Source organism: Rosa rugosa, chromosome 6 (assembly GCF_958449725.1).
Source record: "Rosa rugosa chromosome 6, drRosRugo1.1, whole genome shotgun sequence".
NCBI lineage: Eukaryota > Viridiplantae > Streptophyta > Magnoliopsida > Rosales > Rosaceae > Rosa > Rosa rugosa.
In genome coordinates, this window is record NC_084825.1 from 1,233,395 (window position 1) to 1,256,549 (window position 23,155).

The window sequence follows — 23,155 nt, forward strand, 5'->3', positions numbered from 1 at the left end:
GGTGGTATAATCCTAAAGCTCTCAACTTTTGTTTTCTCCATGAAACCAAAAGGGTGAAAGCTGGTTCTGACTATGAGGGTGAAGGTCGGTGGTATAGGCATAGGGCGGTGAAGATCCCAAATTATGTGCTGCTGTGATCTTTGAGGGATTCTAATCCTTTATTTTCTGCTATTGTAAATTGTGATCACAAAGTTTGAGGGCTATTGGAAATTGAAACGGGATTGCTGGGTATATGAATCAGAAAGCTTCTCCATAGATTCTGGGTTCTTGCCAGAAATGGTGAAGCACTAATCCCAGCAGCAATTTTGATAGAACGACATTCTGGTTTGGGGAAGAAGATGGTTTCAACGGGCTTGGGCTAGAGATTGTTGTAATGGGCTTTGAGTTTTGTTGGGCCTGCTTTCATCTCTCTACTAGCCTTTGTTAAGATTTTAACCCCTCAAGCATGAATTTTGGCCCCCAAACCCAAAATTGTTGATGGGCCTTATCTTAACAACAGGCCTCACAGAATCTGTTACCTTCCACACAACACCCTTCCGTATAAGCCCCAAAACGTAGCTTGGGTCTACATGTATCGCACGGTAAATAAGTGTGTCAGCTTCTTTAAAAATGCATGTTAGTCATTTGAATGTTCGGGCTTGTCATATCTCTTGCTAACTAGAGGGCCTCCTTTTGACATGAAGTGGGCTTGCTTGAAGGCCTAATTAGGTCACGAGGTTGATGACTCGTCCCCTTTGCTTGTCACTCGTTAAATTTGAACTTGTGGAAATTTAGGTATCAACAGAGTGTGAAAGGCTTTGGGGTTCTGTTAGGTTTAGAGAGAGAGAGAGAGAGAGAGAGAGAGAAAGGAGCCGCCGGTGAGAGAGGAGAGATAGATCGATGATGATGGAAGCAAATGTAATTTATTACTTTAAATTGGGTTAGAGGGAATTAAAATTTGTTGTTGGGGTAAGTGGGACAATTTTGGTTCATTTTGGTGTTTTGGGTCAAAGACCCTTATAAAAACCTGTGGCGGTTGAATGAAACTGGTTCTAGTGCTGGTGGTCAGAAGTAGTGCAATTTTCTGAACAATATATATCACAATCTCGTAGGTTGAGATAGCTGATAGCCATAATCATAGACGCACAGATCCATACAATCATCATAGCAACATCAAAGGAGGTTTGATAAATGGAGGGGGATGATGGGGAAGAGACGCAGTAGTACTAGACTTGGAAGACGTAGAGGGAACAATAATGTTAGAAACATTGAGAGAGTGGAGACGATTTATCGGTCTGGCCATTTTGGTTAAATTGGTTTGCACAAGCATGATCAATGTTGATATCACAACAATCATTGTTCTCATCCTAGCTATCACACTCTATTTAAAAACTGAATTTTGCACTACTAGAAAAATGCCCTCAGACATCGGCCAAAAACCGATGAGAAAAAGAATCCTGACCGATGTCTTAGTGGGTGATGAGAAAGGTCCGGAAAATCCAGACATCGGTTTTTAGCCGATGTCTAGTATCATTATACACATCGGTTCTCATTATAAATCGATGTAAATACGTTTAAATGATAACAAACTTGTATGTTTATATATTGTCAAACCCTCATCTTACTGCCTTTAATGCTTAAAGAAATATATATCCTACAGCACAACTATGCATTTTAACATCATTATTCATTTAAAAACGATGACTGATATTGTTTCACACATCGGTTTTCTGGTCTTCATCGATGACAATACTTATACTGGACATCGATCTCTATCTAAAACACGATGTGCACTAGTTTGTGGCACATCGGTTCCAACATAGTAATTCGATCTCTTATGGTTAATGGGACATCGATTTTCATTTTGAAACTGATGTATTGGCAGTAATAGTCATCTGTTTTTATGGTTATAACTAATTTAAACTTGGGCTAAAGTCTGTTTAGTCCCTGTACTATGCCTCTCTCATCGTTTCAGTCCCTGACATTCCAATTTAATCTGAAAAGTCCCTGAGGTCTCAATTTCCGTCTAATAGGTCCTTTCTGCAGGAAATTAGGAATTGGCCTTGGGTGAAATGTCCAATATACCCCTCAGTTATTTCTTTTTTCTTTTTTTTTCCTTTTTAATTTATTTTTTTCCTTTTTTTCTTTTGCCTTTTTAATTTCAATTTTCCTTTTTTTATTTTTATTTTTTCCTTTTTCCATTTTAATTTCTTTTTTTTTATTTTTTGTTTTTCCTTTTTAATTTCTTTTTTTCTTTTTAAACTTTATGTATAAACATCATGTTCTTTAGATAAGGAAGATGTCCACAAAATATGTAGCTGCTGCTGCTATAAAATGCAATCCATATTTGACAAAAGTAATTTGAATATTGGAGTATTCTGTCCAAAATCATTATCCTTGACAGTACATAAAATAGGCAAAATAAAACCCCAATTAACCTACTACAAGTCTAGCCTAGCAATTTCTATTGCAGTTCTGTTCACAATTACTGCAGTCACTTCATCTACCACAAAAAGGTGCGAATTAGGTGCGCTGCAAGACTGAGGAAATCATATGGATGGTTGACATTGTTTTCATATTGTCTAAAAATTCTTGAAGATCTTCCAACTTTGCACCAGAGAAGCCTGCAAAAGAGAGTATATTGTAATACAAACATGGAAAACAACAGAAGTGCCAAGGTGAAAAATTCAACAGAAGAATAAATCCAATCAAAGCTACTAATCCAATCCAGTAGACGCGCCTTTGGGATATCTAATTGATTTGAATAACATTTTTATTGTATGAATAACATGAGGGAAAACATTCCACTTAATAACCACATGGTAGAATAGGTTAAACATCACAAAATCCTTTATAATAACCAGGTACTGCCTCTGAGATTTAGACCTGAAAGCCAAGCATGCTAGTGCTTGACGGAGTTCAAAATGTCCACCCACGATTTATAGTGACAGAAACATACACATGCTCGCTTATTCCCATGGAATATTAAGTAGACACTGACCTAGCACCTAACCTGATATAGATGACTGAAGCTTTCCAATCTCAATGGCAGATGAAGAATAAATATTCATACTAAAACATATTGCATACCCATTAATCTACTTCCAAGTTCACTGGTCATTCAGCAGTATACCTGATCAAGAAGAAGATAGTGCTTTATAGATTGTAGCTTCCCCATCAAATCATACTACATACAGACAAAAAAAGGAAAAGAAAAAAAAAAGGTAAGATTAGACAACAAGATCAATTCAGATCATCAATCATGAATTTATTCATATAGGAACCAAAAAGAATGATAACATATGCACAGAAAAGTATTTATGACGACTGAGCCTCACTTTTTCTTTCATAAGATTTAAAAGCTCGCTGCTGGCAAAGTCATAAGCAGATTTTATACACTTAATATAACGATGATTTGAGCCAAAGCTCATCAATTTCGAATTTTCAGATACAGGGACCTATTCATACAATCCAGTCACTGATAGATACTAACGACACCACAAGGGAGGTGAAGGATTGTACCAAAAAAAAAAAAAACAAGGAGAAGAAGATAATATTGTACAAATGTACAGGATAAACCATAGTGGAACCTGAACATGGTGCCCGCATTCTCTCATGACATTTAGATATTTTCCAGTGATTAAAATTGTCTCAACAATATTTGCAAGAAAGCTAGGACTTCCATCCTTAAGGCTGTAACGTTGCCTCCAATACTTGGCTTCATAATCTTGAGGCTTTCCTGTAACACATTAAGCACAAGGCTTTTGATGGGATTGCACTCATATAGCTCCTCAATTATATATATATATATATATATATATATATATATATATATATACAGATTCTATCCAGAGCGATGCCTCGCTCTGAAATTTCAGAGCGAGGTTAGAGTTTAGGGTCACTTTTCGGTCTCATATCCACATCTCGACCGTTCAGTTTTTAGGTACTAATGTGTAGATCATCTCTGCAAAATTTCAACCAAATTGATAATCTATAAGGTATCTAACTCGTTCAAACCAATAGACGAACTAAATCTGTCCAACCTGGACCGTACTAGCTTTAAGGCAGTTATCAATGCCTTACCGACCATCAATTTGACTGAAATTTTACAGAGATGATCTATACATTAGTACCTAAAAACCGAACGGTCGAGATGTGGATATGCGACCGAAAAGTGACCCTAAACCCTAACCTCGCTCTGAAATTTCAGAGCGAGGCATCGCTCTGGATAAGTTCTGTATATATATATATATATATATATATATATGCACTATAAAATTTATAATTGTAAGCGTAGACAATACCTTTTGAAGAGATTTGTTCTCAGCAATGAAAAATTCACCATAAGGATCATCAATGACTCCTTCATAGACCCACCTATAAGAAGTTTCATTTCCAAACATTGAGATCAAACAAAGTATCCTTCAAATACAGTAAAATGATAAATCCAAGTCACAAGAGCTTATAGGATTGGATATATAGAAAGAAGAGATATAAATGATGCTCAAGAAAAAAGTTGCATGCACCCACAAACACAATACTCTGCACATATCTAATTTGGGTCTGAAACATGTCTTCCTCTAGCACAATTGCCCATAGCCTCTATGCAAAACCTCATCCCCCCCCCCTCTCCCTTCCAATATAGTACCAGAAGAACAAAGAAAGAACTTAACTTATGGGAGCATTTTAAGCTTATGTAGTTAGCCAATCACATTTAACTAGAGATGTTAGATAGGACGGCATGTATAAGACACTGCCGGGGGAAGTTGCAATTCCCACAAACAAAGAATAGTAGACATTCTAGAAGAGTACCTCACTAATATAACCAGGTACGCATTGCTAGCACATTCAACCATCTTTTCTAGCAATGACCTTACAGCAGTATCACCAGCCATGGCCTTAGCCTGGATATTTCAAAGAGCCACATTAGTATGAAGTAGCAATTGAAAAAAGAAGAGAGAGAGAGTGCTTTTTACTTCCCAAAGAAGATATATCAACTGAGTATATCAACCACAATTTTGCTTCTTCAATAAATAGAGAAGCATCAATAACAAATACAAGGAACATTTGGCAACCTAGCTGTATTTTTAGGCCTACAAAACATCAGGGTAGACAACAAGACTTGGAAACAACAAAATTACAGGTAAAACCACCTCCTAAGACGTAGCACGAGGGAAAGAAACAGAACTTGAATCAGAAACTCAAGCACATATAAATTATGACTTGTTAAACCAGCATCCTTAAGTGCTTATTTTTTCATATATGAATGGCTTAAGTACATTGAATCCATAGTACAGATGAATGGCTTGTCTTCATCTCCCAATCCAGCAATCACAGGCTGAATGAAGTATGGACCAAACCCAAATCACAAAAACGGATTCATATGCCATTAACATTCATGACTATAAAAACCCTAGTTTTTCCTCACAAAGCTAAGACACAATACCAATCAAATTGCTCAAGCATATACATAATAGCCATCAAATTGAACCAAATTACGAACCTTTTCTCGTAGATAATAGATAATAGCTGAGACGAGGCTAGCAAAAGTCTCAGGCTTCATATCCCTCTCTTCCCTTAGCTGGTACAACTTGTGCTTAAACATAAGCCTCTGAAACCTCCACCAGTTCCTAGTTCATCATCATCATCATCATAAGCACTGAAACTTGAAAATTCGGAAATTGATATTTAGGTTCATCTTCTATCTCACCTGAACAGCAGCATTGTAATAGCCAATGGCATCTTGGAATCCTACACTGCAAATTCCAAAAGGAAGAGGTGACAAACAAGAAGAAGAAGATATGAAGAAGAGACAAAAGTGATATAAGGAGAAATGATATTAAACTTACGTATGGGAATCCTTGGTATCGGTGGCGAAACGCGACGTCGTTTTGGTTTTCTGCACAAACCGAACGGAAATTTCAAATGGAAAGTAAAGGAGGAGGAGGAGGTTAGAGTAAAGAGTAAAGAGAAGATGAGGAGGAGGAACCTGATGGAAGCGGTCAGTGAGGAACGGCCTCTCGGAGATCCAACAAGGAGTTGAAGGGCACGAAATTGAACTATTGATCTCCATCGCCGACATCGAGATCGGGATCGGGATCGGGATCGGGATCGGAAACCCTTCCTTCCTCCCTCCAACACTGAACAGTAGTTCACTCTCTCTCTCTTTTCCATAAGTAATCGATTCGACAGCTACGAACGATGTCGACCTCTTCGAGCTTTCAATGGTACAAGGAAAAGTAGCCGTCGGTGAAAATCTGTGGTGCCTGAGCCAGAGAGAGCGTCGCTCTTCCACAGATCTCCGCGCTCAACCCTCGCAGTAGCTAGCCATCGATTTCCCATATTCGACTGAGAGATTGAGAGAAGGATTCTTCCCCTTCTTTCAATCTTTTGAGAGAGAGAGAGAGAGAGAGCTTGCCGGCGGAGGTAAGAGGGAGGAGGCAGAGACAATGGTGGCCGTGGAAAGATAGCTGGAGAGGAAGGAGAAGGAGGCGCTGAAGTGAAAGTGAGAGTTATTGGCTAGGGTTCGATAGTTTCATACAAAGTGAAAAAAATACTAAGTGTTGGGGGGAATGAAAATTTGGTCCCCGCGCCTCTCAAACTTTTTAAGTTAGTCCCTCCGCGTTTTTTCAAAATTTTTGAACGAGACTTTACACATCGGTTAATTTAACGACCGATGTTTATAATCACAATAGAAATCGATATTTCATAAACCGATGTTAGGATGTATTTTTTACATCGCGTGCAATTCCGACCGATTTAATAGTGGTTGTTTGGCTCCAATTTTGCTGCAGCTGGTCAACAGTCTCTTTTCTTGCGCGGGCGTGCCAGCACCGTTCGGGTGCGGTCGTCGGGGGTGTCCCTTGACCTGACTTCTATCAAGCGATTGTAGACGAGGAGAGCACCAACCTCGTCGTGGGATTCTTTGTGCCTCGTGGTGAGGACTTTGCTGAAGTTTCTTCTTGTTCACAAGTCGATACTCAATATTGCAGATTGAGCAGAGCGAAATCACCGGGAAGTATTGAGATCTTGCTAAAGCGTGACTTTAGCTTGGCTGGGTTGCTAGGGCGTTACCCTTGCTTGACTGGTTCTGTAACCGTTGTGGTCGCGGCACTACCGTCGGCTCCCGAGGAGACTAGGACCGAAGCACGTTGACAGAGGGTTTGGTGGCACTGAAAGTCGGCTTCTGAGAAGACTAGGACTAGGAGTGTGATCACCGGTAAGAGAAAGAGAAGGAGAGGAGTTGCTCTTAGAGAGGTTGCTCTAGAGAGAACTTAGATCATCTTAGAGATGTTTTGATGTTGTGTTTGTGAATGTCTATGTGTGTTGGTGTTTGGTCGTGGTACTACAATCGGCTCTCTAGGAGACTAGGACCGAAGTACGTTGACAGAGGGTTTAGTGGCACTGAAAGTCGGCTTCTGAGAAGACTAGGACTAGGAGTGTGATCACCGGTAAGAGAAAGAGAAGGAAAGGAGTTGCTCTTAGAGAGGTTGCTCTAGAGAGAACTTAGATCATCTTAGAGATGTTGTGATGTTGTGTTGTGAATGTGTGTGTGAATGTGTTTGTGTGTTTTAGAATGAGAGGAGAAGGTGTTTATATAGGGAAGAAAAAGAAGAGTGAAATGATGAGTGGAAGAAAAATAATGAAAGTAGATCTAAGTTCACTTGTAAAATATGGAAAAGATAGAGAAAAGATGAAATGAAAGCAAAGCATGAAGGTGAAGCAACATGGAAGTGGTGATGATCTATTAAAGAGATTGTAGAAGAAAAATATATCCAAGGAAAAAGAGAAAAGCATCTAGCTTTCTTCATGTGGGTAGGAAACATGAACATGTGAATATTGAGCTGGTTTTAGGTCAGTTTCTGCCCCTTTATTCCTTCAATTATTTCTCCAACAAGACTTCATTATATGCCTTCGACTTCTTCATATGAAATGTTCCACTATGAGTGTAGATCATCCTGACAAATTTTCAGATTTTTATTCCATGTGGTTGGGCCGAAAATGCTGCTGGACCTCTTACAGGTCCAGTTTTCCAGTTTTGCTTCTGTAGAAAATTGGGCTGATTGTTTGAAGGCCTTCCACTCAAAAAAAGCTCTTGCACTCTTCATAAGAAATGATCCTTGGGCTGTCTAGAATGGATCTGGAAAGTTTCAGCACATTTCGATTTCATTTGGTTAGTCTGCCGCCCCTCCTTCCTTGTTTAGCTCGGTTTCTCCTAGCCGAAGTAGGAAAATGTGCTAAAGTTAACTTTTCATGCTTCCATGCTTCCATAGTAGGCTTTATTTAGCCTCTAAATATATATTTCGAGCTTGTCGACAATATATAGCTTGAGCCACTGACATTGGCTCAATTTCTCCAACACACGCCTTGTCAGGCCAAAATGTTCATTTTGGGTCCAAACAGTGGTGATGTCTGATGGCATAATTCTAGTAGTGTTGTGAGTAGATTAGATTCAGAACTACTGTTCTGATCTATACTTATATATAATTAAGGAAAAATTCCAAGTTAATTTTTGCATGACTCTTGGAAAAGAATATATAATAGCTACTATCAGTTGGACAGTGACTAGTAGGTTATAAATATTTAGCCAGTTATACTCCAGGGTTGACTGAAATAAGAGACATGACCAATGCAAAAGCTTGGATTCATATTGCTTTTGGGCTGCCTGTTATGAATTAGCTTATGAGTTATCCTAGTTGGACCAGGAATGCTTGTGAGAAAGGGGGAACGCACCGTTTTGACAGTCTGTTTAAGATTTTGCTCTAGTCGTGCACTTGCCTAGCAGGTGTTGATCTCGATATTAGGGTTATTAGGCCATCTCCAACCGGCAGGGCTAAAAATAGTCCTGAGGCTAAATTTTAGCCCTAAATTATGTACTGTTCATCGATGTGACATCAACCATCTCCAACCTGTCAAGGCTAAATTATAGCCCTAAAATATATTTTAACATTTTGGATATGTTATATAGAATTATTCTCAGGTGCGGACGTCCGTACCGAATTTTCGGTACAGATTTCCTGTTTTCGACCACTTTCCGGCTACATTTTTACATCTTAACCGTTCAGTTTTTAGGCCCTAGTGTATAGATCACCTCTACAAAATTTCAGCCAATTTGGTGATCGTTAAGGCATCCAAAACTGCATTTTACACGAACGGACCGAATCTGTCGAACCGGAACCGTTCGTATTTATAATGGTAAATTGCAGTTTTGGATGCCTTAACGATCACCAAATTGGCTGAAATTTTGCAGAGGTGATCTATACACTAGGACCTAAAAACTGAACGGTTAAGATGTAAAAATGTGGCCGGAAAGTGGTCGAAAACAGGAAATCCGTACCGTCCGCTCGGTACGGACGTCCGCACCCGAGACGGACTGATGTTATATATATATTGTTAATGCTCAAAGTCTGGCGGTAGCCAAACCTTCGTTTAACGCGGGTCCGGTGGGCGGACCACTACTCTGGATTTGGTGATCTTCGCTAGCTGTCAAACGAAAGACAGGGCGTCAGAGGGAGACCGCGTTGGGCAGTTTTCACTTCTCCGATGCCTAAGTCAGTCAATGCATATAGAAAGGATAACAATAAATAAGTAGTAAATGCGTAATTAATGAGGAGAGAGGAGAAAACCTTTTATAGGTGAGGAGGAGGCTGATCTTCTCCTTGTTTTCGATGTGGGACTGATGTGCTTCAGTCCCCAGCTTCAGGAGCTTCTGATGCTATCTTGGCACAGCGCGTGGCGGCGCGTCGGCGGTGATCTGGGGGTGATCCGAGGCTCAGGCTATAGCTCGCCTGGCTGTGTATCTGTATGTTATTCCTTTGGCGGGAATTAGTACCTCTGGCGGTACAATGAGCGTAGCCCATTATAGCTAATTATGCTTGTAAATGTACATGTATGTACATATATATATATATATATATATATATATATCAAATCCTATCCAGAGCGAGGCCTCGCTCTGAAATTAAAGTGCGAGGTTAGAGTTTAGGGTCACTTTTCGGTCTCATATCCACATCTCGACCGTTCAGCTTTTAGGTACTAATGTATAGATCATCTCTGCAAAATTTCAGCCAAATTGATAGTCGTTAAGGCATTGATGACTGCCTTAAAGCTAGTACGGTTCAGGTTGGACAGATTCAGTTCGTTCATTTGTTTAAGCGAGTTATAAGATACGTTAAAGATCATTAATTTGGCTGAAATTTTGCAGAGATGATCTATACATTAGTACCTAAAAACTGAACGGTCGAGATGTGGATATGAGACCGAAAAGTGACCCTAAACTCCAACCTCGCACTTTAATTTCAGAGCGAGGCCTCGCTCTGGATAGGATCTGTATATATATATAATTCTTATTTTTTATCAGATTTTTACTATAGTAATTGAAATCATTTTTATGATAAAAAATATTTTTCCGGATGTTTTTTTTTTAAGATAATAAAAAATATATGTAGCTGATTTCGAAATGGAATAAAGCTAATTTTGAAATGGAATAAAGCTGATTTCGAAATGGCTATAAAAAAATTTAAAAAAAAAACTCAACGGCTAGATGATGTTAGCAACCAGCAACTGCTGACGTCATGCACATGTCACGCAGCACCCACAGGTGGGCCTCCCATTTCTGATCCATTTGGCCCTAAGGGCTAAATGGCTAATTTGAGGGCTAAATTTGCCTCTCTCTTTAGCCTTTTGACCTTCAATTTTAACACTTTGGCCCTAAGTTGTTTGGGTTTGAGATCAAAAGGGCTAAAAATTAGGCTCTTAGGCCATCTCCAACCCAAAGGGCTAAAAATGGCCCTGGGGCTAAATTTTAGCCCTAAATTCTGTACTATTCTGTACTATTCCTAAACCCTAACCTCGCTCTGAAATTTCAGAGCGAGGCATCGCTCTGGGTAGGATTTGTATATATATATATATATGTGTGTGTGTGTGTGTGTGTGTGCGCGCGCGCGCGCGCTTATTTTTTAAAGTCAATTGACTTATAGTAATTGAAATAATTTATATGATAAAAAATATTTTTTTAAATATTTTAAAATAAATTTTTCTTTGAAAAAATACTCACTTGATCTTCAAGATTGTCTCTACTTTGGTTCCTCCTCTCGGCACGTTTGATGCAAGAGTGTCATTTGTTCATTTGAGGAAAAATGTATTTTTGCCACCGAGATTTGCAACTCTCCCACGTCCTTTGTACCAAAATAGTATTTTGGATCTCCATGAATTTTTGTTGGACTTGGACCCAAAGACCATCTTCCAATTGACTTGTACCATTGATGAAATTTTGGGATACTTTCACGAAAGCAACGGTGAGTGCTTCATCTTCCAACAGTGACCAATTCACACTTCTTTTCGACGAACTAGTCATTTTCGATAAAAGTAAAATAAATGAGAGATTAAGAATAGGGAGAAAATAAAAGATTTAGAATAGAAAGATATATATGAGGAAGTAGAAGGAAGATGTGAAAAATAATGTTGAAGTCATATGTATTTATAGTGTAAAAGTTATAATAAAAAAAAAACCAACGGCTAGCTGACGTCAGCAACTAGCCGTTGCTGACGTCATGCTTCCGTCAGCAACTAGCCGTTGCTGACGTCATGCTTCCGTCAGCATCAACTGCAGCCCGTGGGCCACCACCAATCTTATCCATTTTTTTGAAGGGGCAAAGTGCTACTCAAAGTGCTATATTTAGCACTACAACCTCACATTTGACCCTCTATTTTGGCCTTTTGGCCCTTAGGTTGTTGGGTTGGAGTCCAAATGGGCTAAAATTTAGCCCTTTAGCACTTTAAGATCATGGGTTGGAGATGGCCTTAGCCCTTTATGTAGTTGGGATGGAGATGGCCTTACATTTTATTTAATGCATCAACAAATTTCGGACACGTATCCTTATCATGTTGCTCGATGTGAGTTAGTCAGTATATAAGGATTGGCTTTGCAGCTCTTGAGCAGACTTTGATGAATTTATAGTAATTTGCATTTCCATTTCAATCTTCTTCTCTGTTAGGGTTTGACTCCTAACACTGCCATTTGCAAGTAAAAGGGTCAGAGTCTTGAACTGATAATTTATTTCTTAATCATATCCCAGCTGCCTATTCCCTCCGTCCAAAATTAAGAATTTCCCTGCTTAACTTTTTAATGTAGATTTATAAATTATATCCGTAAGATTGTGATTGAGACAGGCTATTCGAATCTCCCAGTCAAGCCGGCAACGTTTACTGCATCACACACTACTATACATTAACAAATTCTACGAACAAATCATATCTTGCCCGAACTTAAATACTGCAACGCAAATATTTAAAAAATATATATATATACTTCTTGATTGCTGTTCCAGCGTTGATTACCTAACGCTAGAGTGGAATGGTTACGAAAACCAAACGAGGCTTTATTATTTATTCAAGCAATTCAAGCTCAGATATATATATTTTACCATGAATGACGCAGTAAATTGAAAATGAAATATGCTAAATCTGGTCAGCTTTGTCGGATCAGTGATGGGAACCCAGCCTGCTAGCCCACAAAATTTGACATAGAACAATCCAAGAATTAGCATACTGTAGAAATATCCTTTCATATGCCCCAGATATTTTTATTTTTCTTAACATTTGATCGGGTGTAGACTTGTACTTTCAGATAGAATATCTGTTCGATCATGAATTATAGCAACTATATGTAGCAACGGAAACTGATACAGTGGGCCTCTTCAGTTTCGATTGAACCACGTTAAATCTTGCTCTTGTTGTTTCATCTAGCTCGATCTTAACTAATATAGCTAGCTATGGCCATTATACTAACAGATGCACAATACTACCTATTCCTCTACTCCCTCGTATCATTTGTCTCCATTTTGTTGCTCAAATCCCTGTTCAGAAAACCTCCGACCAACTCAAAAAACCCACCGCCGAGCCCACCGGGCCTACCAGTGATCGGTCACCTCCATCTCTTAAGCTCGGACCATCAAGCCATATCCTTCCTCAACCTCTCCACTAAACATGGGCCTCTCCTGGACCTCCGCCTCGGCGGTTCTCGGATGCTCCTCGTTTCCTCAGCCTCCTTCGCCGCCGACGTGTTCAAAACACAAGATCTCGCCTTCGCAGACCGCCCTGCATTCGCTTTCGCCGATGAACTGCCCTACGGAAACTCTGGATTTTTCGGTGCCGAGTACGGCGATTACTGGAAGTTCATGAAGAAACTCTGCATGACCGAACTGTTTGCCCCGCGGCAGCTGGAACGGTCACGCGCCAGTAGACAAGCAGAGATCGTCAAGTTCTGTCGTTCGATGATCGAAAGTGGTAACAAAAACGAAGTTGTGGATGTTGGGGCTGAGTTGATGAAGATGACCAACAATTCAACGTGCAAGATGGTGATGAGCACCAGCGTTTCGGAGAAAGGCGACGAGGCTGCCAGGATTAGGGAGATGATGATCAAGACGCTGCAGTTGGCCACGAAGGTGTCGTATGGGGATGTGCTGGGGCCTTTGAAGAGGTTGGGTTTCTGGCTCTATGGGACTCAGCTTGTGGATGTGTCGTTGAAGTACGATGAGCTTTTGGAGGAGATGTTAAAGGATCATGAAAAGAGAGAGGACGGAAATGAGAGAGTGGATGAGGATCTGGATTTGGCCGACTTACTGTTGAAGGTGTATCAGGATGATAAGGCTGAGCTCAAAATTACCAGAACTCAAATCAAAGCCTTCTTGCTTGTAAGTAGTACTAGTTTTACTTTTTAAGTTTTGTTTCAAGATCAAAGTTGGTAATTTCACCCCCAGAAAGTATTGCAAAGTTTAACTGTGCTAAACATTGTTCATTGTGCCAGGATCTCTTCATCGGGGGCACTATTTCTTCAACAGAGACAATGCAATGGGCGATAGCCGAGCTCATAAACCACCCAGATGTATTCAAAAAGGTGAGAGAAGAGATCAATTCGGTTCTGGGTGATGCCTGCAGATTGGTCGAGGAAACAGACATTCCTAGTCTCCCTTATTTGCAAGCAGTTGTGAAGGAAGCATTGAGATTATACCCTCCTTCTCCTGTGGTGATAAGGAAAAGCCGCCAAAATTGTAAAATCAAAGGCTTTGATATAAATCAAGGAACCATGGTGGCAATCAATGTGTATGCAATTATGAGAGATCCAGAGATATGGGACAATCCCAATGAATTTCGTCCAGAGAGGTTCTTGGCTTCCTCTAGTGAAGGACATGATAGTGTGGATTATGATCAAAAGGAACAGAACTTCAATTTTGTGGCATTTGGTGGCGGGAGGAGACGCTGCCCCGGCTCTTCAGTGGCGCTTTTACTGGTGAACACTGCAGTTGCAGCCATGGTTCAATGCTTTGATTGGAAGGTTGGGGAAATAGGAGATGATGATGCTAAGGTTAATGTGCAGATTGGAGCAGGCATAAGTTTGCCAATGGCTTCCCCACTTCACTTGCGTCCTATCGTTCACTTCAACCCATTTGCCTCTTCTATATAATTCCTATACTATGACTTCTTAGAAGTGGCCTCTCCGAGCCATTCTGTAGGTTTTGTGGTTAATTGTATTGTCATGAAAGAATGAGAATCAGTTTGAAATAGTACAAGATTGCTTTGAATATCATTCTTGTCTGCCTTGTATGCGAGTAATACAGATGAGGAAGAGAATTGCATCAAGTGGCTACAAGTACTAACTAAGCTAACAAGCAGAAGGCCTTAATTAGAAAAGCCAACTGAAAACAAAGCAAGAGCAAATTCACAAACACACATAAAAGGCAAACATGCCATCATCTCTTGGCCAAATCCTCATTACAAATCCTCCTTGCAAAGCTTAAGACCTCTTAAATAAGAATCACAACTAGCTGATAACACACCAACATAGAATGTTGTAATCAATTACATCAAAAGAAGTTCATCCAAAAACATAACCAAACACAATAAAAAATTCTTCCACCACGAAACTCAAGCTGATTTTCTCACAAGGCCCTTTTCTTTTGGTCTGGTTTCATGTTTTTAGATCAGTGTGTACTTAACTGTAGTTGAAAGAAATCTCTACTATTCCAGCTACAAATTGCTGCTATAATCGTGAAAATGTCTGAGAAATTAACTACAGGTAGACAAGGTATGAAAAAAACTACAGTCAAGTACATGTCAATTTTATCACATCAAAGTATGTTTGACCCCGAGATTTCTATGCTGATCAACTACCAAGAGCTTTTTACAAGAGGGGAAAGCTGATTTACTTGTCTAGCCTGAGCTGTATTACAAATGTCCCCTGAAAAATGAGAAAATGAAACCATGTCAAACAATGACAAACATGAAAGTTGGAACGTATGTAAAGGAATTCAACAGAAGAGAGGGTTAAGAACATTACTTGATCCGTAATCAGCAGAAACCCACGTTACAGTAGGTTAAAGGCCAAAAAGCCTATGAAGAGAAGCAACAGCCAGATTTTGCTTCAGGCAGAGGATCTTGTGTGGGGACAATAAGTGTAGTTCCCTTGAGAAGTGAGGAATTCCCTCCAGACTCTGTTTCATCATTGGCAATGAGGGACTTCTTGCCAACTACTCGATAAATTTCTGTTAGGACTGTGACAAATGCAGATTCAACATTAGTAGCTTCAAGAGCTGATGCCTCCATAAAGAAGAGGTTCTCCCTCTGGGCAAAATCTTTTGCATCCTCAGATGGTACAGCTCGCAGCGTCCCCAGGTCAGATTTGTTACCAACAAGCATGACGACAATATTGCTGTCAGCATGTCCCCTCAGTTCCTCTAACCACCTCGTTACATGATCAAATGACTGAGGCTTCGTAATGTCATAGACCAGCATTGCCCCCACTGAACCCCTATAGTATGCACTTGTCACGGCCCTGTATCTGAGATCATAACCAGAAGTATAAACAGAACAGCAATACATGCATATGAAGATCAGCTTCATGACAAAGAAGAAGATTAACAGAAACTTCAAGTTTTACATAATGGATACAAAGGATAAGTTGTACAACAAACAGTAAGAAATAATATGAACTGTTAATGCTTAATGGTAGAAAATATAGACTCTTACGCTTCAACTCATCTTAAAGTTTAAGTATTAGTAAATCCCAAGTCAGTGCCTTCTGCTTAATTGGCTCACCTCATTGAACAGCATCCCTTATCATGATTTAGTAACACCCACAAAATGAATATCAAATTCTATTGTGGTAAATAAAATGCATTATCATGGATTGGCTCCCCTCTATGCCAATACAGTACATAAATTTCGATCATGACTTAAAAACAAACAAAAAATGATTTTGTAACACAGATGGGATTTCTTAATGGGTGGCATGTTGCAATTTCATGTACTACAGCTAGCAAGATCTTAAATCCACCCTGATTTGAATCAATTCTTCTGAGTTCATTATGAGGAGACATTAGAAAGCTGGAATGAGTCATTTTTTTGCAAGGAAAAAAAGAAGAATAGAATGATATTGCAATGCACTGAACAAAATCAGAACATTTAGAAAGAAAGCAGTGATGAAACACAACCAGCTGACTCCAATATTAGTCACGGAAAGCCCCTAAAAACAAATAGAAACAATTATGCAAAAGCTATAAACTTGAGAGTTCCAACAAAGAAGATCTTTAACAGCTACATTGCAGCAAATTCAAGCATAAAACATCACCAAACCTTCTTGGATTTGGATGAAATCATAGACAATAGGCAACTTGCTTCATCTGGCAGTTGAAGCATTGAGTTTCTACTTAACGGACATGTAGTTTCGCTTTTGATTCCATTCGGTGGTTTCCATAACACCATAGGGAATTTCGATTAATTGATGAGTGTTTGAGGAGATTGTATTCAAAGATATAGCAATATTATGTTAGTTTCCGCAACTTGTTCATCTAGATTGGTATTTAAAATCCAATGTCTCATCCCCGGAAGGTTTACTAAATCGGGGGTCTGTTTGGATCAAAGGGTTCAGCGATTTCATGCACATCAACAAACCAACATCCTAAAATCTGAAAACAAGAGAATAGAATATATATAAGATGTGATCACCAAATCGCAGAGATGAAAGCGTGTACCTTTCTTGGCCAGCAGTATCCCAAATCTGGGCCTTGATGGTTTTGTGGTCGATGAGAAGCGTCTTGGTCTGAAACTCAACCCCAATGGTTGCTTTCGACTCCAAACTGAACTCATTCCGAGCAAAGCGCGCCAAGAGCTGAGACTTACCCACCGCCGAGTCTCCGATCAACACCACCTTGAACACGTAGTCGATCTTCTGATTGAAACTACTCTGCAAATTCGACATGGCTTTCTCCGAATGATCATACAAAAACCAAAAGAAAACAGGGGAACCCCGAGTGAAAGACCGATCTGCCTATATGGGACGAAGACAATGATCAAATGGGTGTCATTATCGGCTTCGAATTTAGTGAAAATTCAAAGTCTAGCTTGCGAGAGTTTTCGCTTTGGGAAATGTTGGTTTTTGGACGCGTAGGGATCAAGAAGAGCAGCCAATGAGAATTATGTATTTGGGTTCAAAATGAATGGGCTCACTAATGGACAATTCTCTTCTTTTTTCGTTTTAGATTTTTAAAGGAACCAAGTACAAATGAATTTTGTCTTTTTTGGGTTCAATGTTTTTCGACATGTTTTTTTTTGGGTTCATTGTAATGTATTTTGTATCAGATAATTATATTAAGTTGTAATTAAATGATAAGTGAAACACAGGTGTCGTGCTATATTGTAGCCAGATCGTGGATTGTCATCTTGAGAAGGTTGGATCACACTATTGAGTGCTCTTGAATCGTTCATTTACTAGTAAGGAAATTTGCTACAAAATCAATGTAATCAAGTCAAGTGCATAATCTGATATCTCATATGAACTTTAAATTCATATCAAAATCTGATATAATCTGTTGATTGGGTTCACATTTTATGACCATATGGAAACATGACTACATGTACAATAATGAGTTTATTACATTTCGGTAATTGTTCGATGAAATGAGAAATCCTTAAAAAGCGCTTGACAATATATCTCGAAAATTTTGAATAGAGGTACTTGTTGATCAAGCTATGATTTGCAAGAACCACTTCACCATGAGATATATCATAGTGACCTCGATAATCTAACTAACTTAATAAGATTTCATGTCATGTATATTGAGATTAAGATATGTATGATAGATGAATAGAATTGCATTATAACTAGAACTAAGGTTTGCAAATGTATCTTGATTAAAATCACACATACTGTTATTGGGTACCCCTGACATGTTGTTAGGTGTCACTCATGGTTTTGTGAAAATTTTCTTGAGGTTAATCTAAAATGTGATTCTAAAAAAAAAAAGGGCTAAAGTCTGTTTAGTCCCTGTACTATGCCTCTCTCATCGTTTCAGTCTCTGACATTCCAATTTAATCTGAAAAGTCCCTGAGATCTCAATTTCCGTCTAATAGGTCCTTTCCGGGAGAAATTATGAATTGGCATCGGGTGAAATGTCCAATATACCCCTCAGTTATTTTTTTTTTCCTTTTTAATTTATTTTTTTCCTTTTTCCTTTTTAATTTCTTTTTTTTCTTTTTCCTTTTTAATTCATTTTTCCTTTTTTTATTTTTATTTTTTTCCTTTTTCCATTTTAATTTCTTTTTTTTTCTTTTTCCTTTTTAATTTTTTTTTAATTTTTTTCTTTTTCCTTTTTAATTTCTTTTTTTTTTCTTGTTTCTTTTTTCTTTTTCCTTTTTAATTTCTTTTTTTTCTTTTTCCTTTTATTTTCTTTTTTTCCTTTTTCCATTTTAATTTCTTTTTTCTTTTTAATTTCTTTTTTCCTTTTTTTTTTCTTTTTTCTTTTTCCTTTTTAATGACCATCGTATTCTGCTGCATCAGTAGCGCCACGTCGGCGAACCAATCCAGATCGACCCGAAACCCCAATTCTTGTTCTCCACGCCAGCGGCCATTTTTCTTTTCCATCACTACCATTTCAACCAAACCCAAAATCCAAATCACCATTTTGAGCAAGACCCAAAAACCTCAGAGTTTAAAAAAATGGTAGTTTTCAGTGAAAAGTTTAAAAATGGTAATTTTCAGTGAAAAGTTTCCAAATTGAGGCTTGATGTGGAAAGAGAAAGTGGGATTTGAGTGGGAGAGAGAGAAGTAGGCTGTGAGAACAAGAGGGGAGTGGTTTAGCGGCGAATTTCCGAGCTGATTGGGAAACAGATGGGTTGTGGAGTTTGATCGAAATGAGATTGGTGGGTTGAGGAAGTAGAAAGTAGGCAAAACGAAAAAGAAAAAAGAACTTAAAAAGGAACAAGAAAAAAAAAAAGAAATAGCAAAAAATAAATTAAAAAGGAAAAATAAAAAAGGAAAAAAAGAAATTAAAAAGCAAAAAAGAAATGAAAAAGAAAAAAGAAAAAAGGAAAAAAAGAAACTAAAAAGGAAAAAAAAATGAAAAAAATGAAAAAAAAAAAGAAATTAAAAAGGAAAAATGAAAAAAAAGGAAAAAAGAAATTAAAAAGGAAAAAGAAAAAAGAAAAAAGAAAAAAAAGAAATTAAAATGAAAAAGGAAAAAAATAAAAATAAAAAAAGGAAAAATGAAATTAAAAAGGAAAAAGAAAAAAGAAAAAAAAGAAATTAAAAAGGAAAAAGAAAAAAATAAATTAAAAAGGAAAAAAAAGAAAAAAGAAATAACTGAGGGGTATATTGGACATTTCACCCAAGGCCAATTCATAATTTCCCCCGAAAATGACCTATTAGACGGAAATTGAGACCTCAGGGACTTTTCAAATTAAATTGGAATGTCAGGGACTGAAACGATGAGAGAGGCATAGTACAGGGAATAAACAGACTTTAGCCCAAAAAAAAAATAAGATAGATTATTTCGTTAATCAATTCCACTGCCGGTTTAGTTAGAACCTAAGAGATTACACACCTATGATAATACTACTGATGTGTAAAAAATTGATGATTAAATTTTATTGATGAAAAATATAGGGTGCGGCTATTGCCACCATACCATCTACTTAGTTCACCCTACAACTCTTGACCATTTATCCAATTTGGGCCCAACAAATGCTCACTTACTCCACTAAAAGATTTGTGTGCCCACTTACCCAATTTAAATGTAAAAAGATAAGTTTGCCCATTAAATAATTAAAAAGTTAGATTCACCAATATCCGCCATTGTTTTGTTGCCATCACTGCCTTGTTCTTTTTTCTTCTTTTATTGTTTCTTTTTGTTGCTATTTATGTGGCTTTTCATTCCAAAACTGATTGATCTCTAGAGCTCATTTACATTTCTTCAGTACTAATCAATTCCTCATTAGTTATCCATACTTATTATCCCTTTAGTAAATTATGAAGATCAATTTGAAAATTATTTTACGAAAACTGAAATTGGGATGCAGAGAGAACAACAAAGAGAATTGGGAGAATGAGTTGTGCTTTCATTGATAATAGGAGCCTCTTTATATAGAGGATTACAAGCATAGAATCAGAGTCTTACAAGGAAATTAAATCGTACAATGATTAGGATATCTCCGAGAATATCTGTAAGACTAACCCTATTACAACTCAGACAAGTAACTAGAGTTTGGGCCAGATACACAATCTAAGTATCCTTAAACACTCTCCCTTGTGTCTCCCAAAGGCGGTGCTCCTCTCGTTGCCTCGTCAAAAACCTTGTCGAGTAACAAAATCCTCGAGGGACAAAAATAACCTCGGTCGAAGGAGAAAAAGAGTACAACACACCCTTCATGTTTCAAGACCATACATGTCTACATCTCCCCCTGATGACTACGGTCATGGGAGTTCGGATAACTTCCGCAAATGATGCTACCAACATGTTTCTCGAAAGTGAATTTAGGCAATGACTTAGTGAACAAGTCTGCCATACTGTCTTCAGATCGAACCTAGTTCCCTATGATCTTGAGAAAAGTCTGTCGTTGCTGATTATGCTTTGTGTTGTCTCCTTTGATGTAGCCTTACTTCATTTGTCCAAAGCAATCAACATTATCCTCATAAATGCTCGTAGGCTCATCTTGTGGTAGACTTCAAACTACAATTTCTTCGAACATGCGTCATTATAGATTCAATCCATATACATTCACGAACCGCTTTGTGAAGAGCGATAACCTCTGCATGGTTCGAAGATATAGCAACTAGGGTCTGTTTTGTAGACTTCCAAGATATCGCGGTCCTACCATGGTGAACACATAACTAATTTGGGAATAACCTTTATGTGGGTCAAAGAGATACCCAGCATCAGCAAAACCTTCCAAAACACTAATGTCGTTTTGGAATGGGGATAGAGGACGCAGGCCAGTGTTGGCAGCGTTCTTGGTGTGTGATGAGTCTGAATCCATCATCTCTTTATAGGGATAGAACAAGTCCATATCAATCGTACATCTCTAGCATCGAAATATATCTTTTACACCAATCCAATGGCGTCGTGTTGGCGCAAAACTATACCTAGCTAACAAGTTCACTCCAAATGAGATGTCAGGTCTTGTGCATTGAGTTAAATACAATAATGCGCCTATTTCACTCAAGTAGGGCGCTTCTGCCACTAGCACATCTTCGGCATCATCATTCGGACGAAGGGGACCTTTTTTAGGATCAAGACTATGAACAATCATGGGCGTACTTGAAGGCTTGACCTTGTCAAAACGCCTAAGCATCCATCAACACGATGCTCAATTTCCAAACCGAGACATAATTATGTTCTCCCAAGATCATTTCATCTCAAACTCGGATTTCAAGTGTTCATCGGTATCCCTTAACTCTTTAAGGACTTCCAATGAAGATCATGTCACCAACATGAACCGCGATAAAATTCAGAACTTGTCATAGAAACGCGAGGGCATTCACATATCCCTTCCCAACCAAGTAGTCACTTTAGTGAGTGTTTCAACCTCATTGCAAACACGCTCCGTGGTCTAGAGTCACTTGACTTGGGTAAATGAAGTTCACCATGAACCTTCATGTATATTCCATATCTAGATCCCCATATATATACGTAGTGACCGCATTTTTAAGCTGCATGTTCAGTTATTCGGAAACTACCAAACTGACAAGGTAGTGGAATGCAATGACATCCATTACGATATAATATACCTCATCGTAGTCGATTCTAGGGTGTTATGTGAGAATCCTTGCGCCATAAGGCGAAATTATCATCTATTTTTCTCATCACGCTTTCTAACGAAGACCCATTAGTCAATATATTTTATGTTAGGAGGTGTTGGCATCACTGGCTCGAAAAACCTTCCTCTTCGTTAGATAATTCAACTTAACATGGATCGCATCTTTCCATTTAGGCCAAATTTCTGTACATTGGCATTCGTCATCAAGGGAGCGTGGTTCGATATCATCGGATTCAATAAACTCATGAGCAACGACAGGCGCGAATACATCATCAATCATGATGGAGTTTTTATTCTAAGTCTCATATATATACACTAGTGTAATTCTCATGGAGCTTTATATTCTCAGGAATAAGTCCTGACGTTGAGGCGTCCCCCAACGATAACCTTACTCCTGAACATTCTCATGAGACGGATTTTGAGTGTCGATGATCAAAGAATTGGATTGTGCCAAAGTATCCTTCGAACCCACGGGCCTCCCGCGCATCCTAGCTGAGACCATGGCTTGTAATTCCAGAGTGCCACTTTCTATGGCATTAGTGCCATGCCTACCTTTGTGTAGGGTGGCGTTATGTCCTCTCGTAGGGACGTCCATTCTTGTAGGCATGTTTGCAGCAGATATATGTGATCTCGTCACTTTAGCGGGGATCAAGATGAGACATAGTGGGGACAAGCCACGACAATTCATGTCGTTCCTGCTGAACATCTGTGTTCTTATCTCCCCCTAACGACGGTAAGACTATCTCATCAAAGTGACAATCCGCAAGGCATGCGGTTAAGAGATCACCTAGCAAGGGTATGAAGTGGCGGACAATTGTTGGAGTCGTATATCCAACATAGTTCCCTATTCGTCAGTGAGGCCCATCATGATACGCTGTGGTAGCGCAATTGGCACATAAATGGCATACTCAAATATGCGTAAGTACGAGATACTTGTACCCAGTCACTAGCTGTAACACAGAGATAGATTGAGTGGCGGTAAGTCGTAGACGAATTAGCATAGCTGCATGTGATATTGCATCACCCCAAGCGGATATAGGGGACTGGTGCGCATTACCAACACTCGAGCTACCATCGTAGTCATTTT

At 38.7% G+C, this 23,155-nt stretch overlaps 3 protein-coding genes across 3 annotated transcripts; 1 reads left to right on the plus strand and 2 right to left on the minus strand.

The window, feature by feature from the left end:
- Positions 1–2,307: 2,307 nt before the first annotated feature.
- Positions 2,308–6,357, minus strand: LOC133713478 (uncharacterized). Its single transcript, XM_062139516.1, has 8 exons — positions 5,969–6,357; positions 5,829–5,878; positions 5,690–5,735; positions 5,483–5,609; positions 4,792–4,883; positions 4,284–4,356; positions 3,113–3,718; positions 2,308–2,603 (listed from the first exon to the last, which is right to left on the minus strand). The coding sequence occupies exons 3-7, from the start codon at positions 5,719–5,721 to the stop codon at positions 3,620–3,622; spliced, it is 423 nt and encodes a 140-aa protein (XP_061995500.1). The 5' UTR covers positions 5,722–5,735; positions 5,829–5,878; positions 5,969–6,357; the 3' UTR covers positions 2,308–2,603; positions 3,113–3,619.
- Positions 6,358–12,555: 6,198 nt separating this feature from the next.
- On the plus strand, positions 12,556–14,563 carry LOC133714617 (cytochrome P450 705A12-like). The gene is made up of 2 exons (XM_062140771.1): positions 12,556–13,673; positions 13,787–14,563. The coding sequence occupies exons 1-2, from the start codon at positions 12,753–12,755 to the stop codon at positions 14,441–14,443; spliced, it is 1,578 nt and encodes a 525-aa protein (XP_061996755.1). The 5' UTR covers positions 12,556–12,752; the 3' UTR covers positions 14,444–14,563.
- Positions 14,564–14,773: 210 nt separating this feature from the next.
- LOC133714618 (ras-related protein RGP1) lies at positions 14,774–17,454 on the minus strand. Its single transcript, XM_062140772.1, has 3 exons — positions 17,010–17,454; positions 15,317–15,817; positions 14,774–15,217 (listed from the first exon to the last, which is right to left on the minus strand). Exons 1-2 carry the CDS (start codon positions 17,234–17,236, stop codon positions 15,370–15,372), a joined length of 675 nt encoding a protein of 224 aa, XP_061996756.1. The 5' UTR covers positions 17,237–17,454; the 3' UTR covers positions 14,774–15,217; positions 15,317–15,369.
- Positions 17,455–23,155: the final 5,701 nt, after the last annotated feature.

Bases quoted from the DNA above. Each gene is read 5' to 3' on its own strand.
- LOC133714617 (XM_062140771.1), top strand. From the start codon at position 12,753: ATGGCCATTATACTAACAGATGCACAATACTACCTATTCCTCTACTCC. The intron at 13,674-13,786 runs GTAAGTAGTACT...TCATTGTGCCAG, and splicing joins AAATCAAAGCCTTCTTGCTT to GATCTCTTCATCGGGGGCAC.
- LOC133714618 (XM_062140772.1), bottom strand. From the start codon at position 17,236: ATGTCGAATTTGCAGAGTAGTTTCAATCAGAAGATCGACTACGTGTTC. The intron at 15,818-17,009 runs GTACACGCTTTC...TTATGATCTCAG, and splicing joins GATACTGCTGGCCAAGAAAG to ATACAGGGCCGTGACAAGTG.
- LOC133713478 (XM_062139516.1), bottom strand. From the start codon at position 5,721: ATGCCATTGGCTATTACAATGCTGCTGTTCAG. The intron at 5,610-5,689 runs GTGAGATAGAAG...ATGATGAACTAG, and splicing joins ATTACAATGCTGCTGTTCAG to GAACTGGTGGAGGTTTCAGA. The intron at 4,357-4,791 runs GTACTCTTCTAG...AACTTCTTATAG, and splicing joins TACCTGGTTATATTAGTGAG to GTGGGTCTATGAAGGAGTCA.